Source organism: Coffea eugenioides, chromosome 2 (assembly GCF_003713205.1).
Source record: "Coffea eugenioides isolate CCC68of chromosome 2, Ceug_1.0, whole genome shotgun sequence".
Lineage (NCBI taxonomy): Eukaryota > Viridiplantae > Streptophyta > Magnoliopsida > Gentianales > Rubiaceae > Coffea > Coffea eugenioides.
In genome coordinates, this window is record NC_040036.1 from 26,932,079 (window position 1) to 26,938,078 (window position 6,000).

General features: G+C 35.3%; 1 protein-coding gene across 1 annotated transcript; it reads right to left on the bottom strand.

Moving 5' to 3' along the window:
• Window positions 1-575: 575 nt before the first annotated feature.
• On the bottom strand, window positions 576-5,714 carry LOC113761538 (ras-related protein RABD2a). The gene is made up of 8 exons (XM_027304567.1): window positions 5,547-5,714; window positions 4,631-4,703; window positions 2,493-2,540; window positions 2,346-2,393; window positions 1,920-1,991; window positions 1,664-1,819; window positions 1,458-1,561; window positions 576-992 (listed from the first exon to the last, which is right to left on the bottom strand). Exons 1-8 carry the CDS (start codon window positions 5,558-5,560, stop codon window positions 896-898), a joined length of 612 nt encoding a protein of 203 aa, XP_027160368.1. The 5' UTR covers window positions 5,561-5,714; the 3' UTR covers window positions 576-895.
• Between the last annotated feature and the right edge of the window lie 286 nt (window positions 5,715-6,000).

The window sequence follows — 6,000 nt, forward strand, 5'->3', positions numbered from 1 at the left end:
AATAAAAGAAGAAAAAGAAGTCTTGTGCTTGAATCCAAAACTATATTGAAGACTTTCATAAAATTTTGGCAGACAGCGCCAGGAGGCAAGAGGCTGCCACGTATCAAACAAGAAGCCATCACCAATCACAGATTTAAGATAAGGTAGCGCTAGCTCTCTCAACTTTACAGGCTGGGATCTGTACCCATTAATTAGAGTATTCGAGGAGCATTTCATTCAATTGATGTGAAGTAATAAGAATTTTCTTTTTTCGCTCCACTAAAGGCTTTTAACTGTGATTATACTTACCTGTAGTGTAATTGGTGACGTTTGAAGCAACCTGGCACACAATACATCTTAGCGACAAATGTATCTGCTGGTTTTTTCGCTACAATAAAGGCTTCTTCTTCTTCTTCTTTTTTAATTTTTGGCAACAACGGAACGAGCCAATGATGTTTTCTCAGGAGCAGAATATGTTATCTGTTCCTTTTACTCCAAATTCGGCTCCCCGTTTGCGGGCAAAACTCCTGAACCATAACACCTCTCGACAGTTAGAAGTCAACCCCTTCAACCAACAAACAAGTTATATGCATATCTATGGCTGGATCACTGTTAATATTTATTAGGACGTGTAACGTTTGTGCTTCTTGACAGTCTGCTGCAAGCAAATTAACATATATTTGGCTAGCATATGGGCTGGCAAGCATCTACAGGACAACAGCGAATACAACCAATTGTTCTATCATCCACTACAATAAATTTGTACAATCAGTACATGAAACAAACGTTCAGAAAAAGAATAAAGTCGGAAAAGATAATAAACTATCAAGTGTCTTTTGATTAAGTTGGTCTTCATAAAGGTGCTTTCACATGCAGCAGTAGAGTCAATGATCCAGAAGTTGTTTGTCCATTGTGTTCATGACGAGCAGCAGCCACTATTCTGTGCAACAGGCTGCCCACGCATATTAACTGTGGGAGGCTTAGCATTGTTCATGGCTGGTTGGCTTGCCATCCTACATTAACAATTATAACCAGTGAAGCTGTAGTAAAATATTACAAAATGCAGATACAGCAATAGGTGCTTGCACAGAATAGCAGAGACTAACTCTTCACAATCTACACCATTTTGCGTGGAAGAAAAAACAAAATTAATTTGAGAGGACCAGTTGGACAAGGCAAAATATGATAAAGCAGGTCCCGACTCCCGACCAATTCATTCTCCAAAATGACAATGATTGTTCGTACAAAAGTCATGAATTTGAACACAACAAAAACACAAAGCAGCAATTATGAACCCAATTCAATTTATATTGTGCTCAACTTGCAAGATTAATCTCAAGATGATTCATTTCCACATTTGCCAACAAATTCAGGAGGGCATCTAAAGCAACTACCATATGAATATGATATTTTGTCACCTTGAGGAGTCTAAGACCCTTACTTCTAGTTGTACTTAGTGAGCAAGTGAAGGTATATACCTATTCTTTATGGCAGCAGACATCGCCATGAAAGCTTGCTCCACATTAGTAGCATCTTTAGCACTAGTTTCCAAAAATGGAATACCAATTTCATCAGCAAATGCCTATGGATTGTTAAAACATGGAAAAGTGTCAATATCTGATCAATAAGATAATTTTGCAAAAATTACTTGGACAAACAAAACAATCTGTACAACTAGTTTCACCTTAGCCGTCTCATAGGAAACAACTTTCTTATCAGTGAGATCGGACTTATTTCCAACTAGAATTTTATTAACATTTTCACTTGCATAGCGATCAATTTCATTAAGCCACTGCTTAACATTGTTGAAACTTTCTTGATCTGTCACATCATAAACCACCTAAACCAAATTCCAAGCAAAAGAAAAACCAGAAGGGAGATGATTAGGGACTTGACAACTGAAAAGTCAAAAAGTAGAGATACATGAATGCATCACTCACAATGATACCATGTGCTCCACGATAGTAGCTGCTAGTGATGGTCCTAAAACGTTCTTGTCCAGCAGTGTCCCACTTGATATGCCAGAAAGAAAAATTAGTGATGACAGAAATACATTCACCACCAACCCCCAAAAAAAATGACAAAAGGCCCATAAAATCAAAACTTGAAACAATAAGCACCCAAAAGAACAGGATTTTGTTATTGATAACCCCCTGCAAAGTATCTGCAACAACATGACCTAGTTTCTTACAGTGACCAAATATCATCACTAACTTACAAATTTTAAACCTTTCAGGATTTTAGAACAATTATAGAACCCATATCAACAGAACATACAGTAATTGTATCCCCATAAATGAATAAAGAGGAAAGGGGAAACAGTTAAAGACGCGCAAGAGGAAGCAGGAGATCTAAGAAGATCATACAATTTGAAGTTTAATAGTCTTTCCATCTTGTTCCACAGTACGTATTTTCTGAAAAAGGAAAGGAAAAAGCACAGTGAATTTCTGATTTGAATTATTGATAACACAAAAAATTACTATATATGATAAATTATTAAGCAATTCACTCACAAAATCAACTCCAATGGTGCTTATATAACTTTCCGAATATGAATCATCCTGCATTTGGGAGGAGTAAGCTTTACAGATTCTATTTTAATCAAAGCAGTCTAAAGATCACTTTAATGTACTAAATGATATCATCGTTAAGACATAGAGATCAAAAGATGCATGCATATGCTCAAACACACGATACTGGAAGACCAACAAGTATCCTTGAATAGACAAAAGCCAAATATATCCTCTATAATCCGAATCATCAATACAATATTCTCAGATTCACTAAATAATATGCAGTAAAAAATTAAAACAATCTAAACACAAAATATTCTGTTAATGTACAAGAAGTATCATTCTAGAATGATTTAACAATGCATGGCAATATAACACACTATTTGAGGATACTTTAGTGCAGCGTGTTCCTCAAGATACACAAGGCACTGAAATGATTGAATATTTATGATTAGGAAAGAATGCATATTCATGATGAAAGAATCGGCGAAGCATAAAGTAGAAACATAACCTCACAAGCATAAGAACTATGATCATGACAAAAGCTCTTGGGAAAACTAATGTCTAAATATATGCACTCAGACCAAAGATGAATCCCAAAACCAAATAAGAATTAATACATACGCTATTTATAGCAGCTTCATATCCTCAGTGACTTAAAAGTTAAAAGATTGAATTAGACTATATTCCACTTATTTGCATATAGGGATAGTTAGTAGTGCTCTTTGGGAACGGTACGCAATCCCAGCAACAAAGCTTAACTGAGAAATCCCAATAAATTTTTTTCTCTTAATTTACCCCGTAAGTGCTAGTCATCAGGAAATAGTTGATACCAGAGCTGAAAAAGTGGTACTAGAATAAAATATAGGTTTCTCCATCAATAGACACTAGTGATAAATGCACACTCAATGTGTGTGCAATAAAGAAATGCATAATATATATAGTGAATGAATTTTACATACATATGTTTATTGTTAAAGAAGATACTAATCTTCCAAATTATTTTGAAAAAATGATTGCTATGTTAGTAGTTACTGCTTAGGGGTGGTGACACTGAAAAAAAGTATGTTTAAATAGTAAATTAAGAAATGCTTATGGTAGTTATCTTGACAACATGTGCTCGGGTAATTAAAGTAAAATTAGTGTTTACAAGGGCAAAAATGAAAGTACATAAAGTGACATAAAATGTTTACACCAAAACCCTCTCCTCTCCCTTTATATATGGTATAGATGTAGCTTAAAGTATTTAACTTTATACACCTAGTCTCTCCTGGACCCTTTAGTCATTAGAAAAGTTGCTCTGCTCTAGGGAGGGTACCTTAAATTATTTGCACAAGGTTTGCACCTCATGCATACTAAAAAGTAACATCTATTGAACTCAAACATCACGGAAACGACAGATATATATTCAAAAAAGTGTCAAACAGAAACAGAAGGTCTGCTGCAATTCCAAGACTAAATATCATTATATACTATCTACACTAATCTCACAAGATTCAACCATATTGCTTACAATAAATCAGCGATTCATGAAATGTAGCCAACTTTCCATACTCGTTAATGGATGTTGCTCTATCAAAAAAGGGGTAACAATCACTATCTCCTACATGATGAAACGAAGTAAGGGATACCAGTCAAACCCATAGATACATATTACCTTAAAAAAAATCACGTGTATAGATTGTAACTACAAAAGACAGAAAAGAGCTATTGAATGGAAAAAGCTCAGGAGATTAAAGGAATTGGCCGTCCGATCTGCCCCATACACTCACCCCTCATATTGGATGACAACCATTTAGCACAAAACATCTTAACATTAAGGTCATCTCCATTTCAACAATACCGGTTTACTGTGTTACACACGTTGAGACTTCCTAAATGAGACCCATCGATTAAGTAAAGATTGTTAACATTTTTCTGCAAATAAAACAAATGAGATGGAAGACCCAAAAAACCCCAAAAAAAAGGAACAGAAAAAAGAAAACTGCTCCACGTGATAAAGCATGCTCAAGTGTACACTAAGATTTTAACATTTCAACAAGCTTGAAAAAGGATAGGTAAAATGATAAAGTGCCCAAACAAGTATCAAAAAGGGAAAAGAAACCACTATTCATATCTTCAACAACACAACAACTTACCGCAAATCTCAGAAGAAGACATGATTTTCCAACACCAGAATCCCCAATAAGCAACAGTTTGAACAAATAATCGCTGAAAATAAGATTGACAAACACAATAACTTCTGCAGGCCATAGAAACCGCCAAACATAAAGCATATGTGTTAAGAAATCAAAAAGTAGTAGAGTAACCAGCTCAAGGCATTATACTTGACAATCAAATAAAATCACTGAGAAGCTAGATTCTATACAGTCAAAAACAATTTTTGAAGTGCGTTCCACATTTTAGTTCATGAAAGTCCAGAGAACAATCACAATCGATCACATTGAGGAAAACACACGAGCTACAAACCAAGCTCACTCAACCTACTCCCAACCATGAAATACGAAAAGGACATCATTGAATCTACAAACTACAGCCCTACAGAGTCTTAAGAACACCTTTGGCCCACCTCCCCCACCCCCAATCCCACCCGTTGTCCTCAACCGCCGATTCAAAGACAGGCTAAAACACAATTAGATTTGAAAGTAGTTAGTTCAGTATGAATTTTTTACGGGCTCTGTTGCTAAAAGTTCTACCTTGACAAGCGAAACCTGAATAACATCTGTATGCTTGAACGCAATCAACATTTTACAAGGCAAACAGCAAAAGATTGTTACCGACCTCAGTAGAAAAGACAAATTTGAACATATAAAGGGAAATTCGGTTAAGATTGGCCGATTAGGGTTTCTTCACGGATAAAATAAATAATCAGAACCTAAAATTGAAGCACAAATGAACGATAATTTAACCAAGTTATGGTTAAATAAGACCACATTCGAACTTTATCATCCAGATACTGAACTACAAAGTTATCGATCAGAATTCAACGAAGTAATTATACGAAACTACGAGAAAAACTATTGAAATCTGACAAGCATGACTTATCGAACGTACTATTCCGGATTCATTGAGGTTGACTAGGAGGGAAGATTGCCGGAATCTGATCGATTTCCCGGCTAGAAACGACCGGTATCTGACGACTATCTGTCGGCTAATTCGGATGTAAATTAAAGAAATGCAGAGAGAGAGAGAAGGGTGGTCGTTGAAGAGGAACTTTCAAAGTAAACGCAGATAACAAAAGAATCGTGTGATGAAATAAAAACGTTTATTAGGCAGGAAAGATTGAAAAACTAAAAACCAGGAAAAAAAATTAAAATTTTGAAAATGATTACCCGGGTTGACGAATTCTATTGAATTCGAGGCAGACAGGTTAAATTCGTACCCAAAAAAAAAAAAAAGAGTCAAATTAGTAGTAAATACAAAATTCTGCATAAATCATGCTAATTCTTTACTTTCTTTCTCCCAAAAGAAAAATTATAAATTCTGCATAGATGTTCTACTTAAGCTT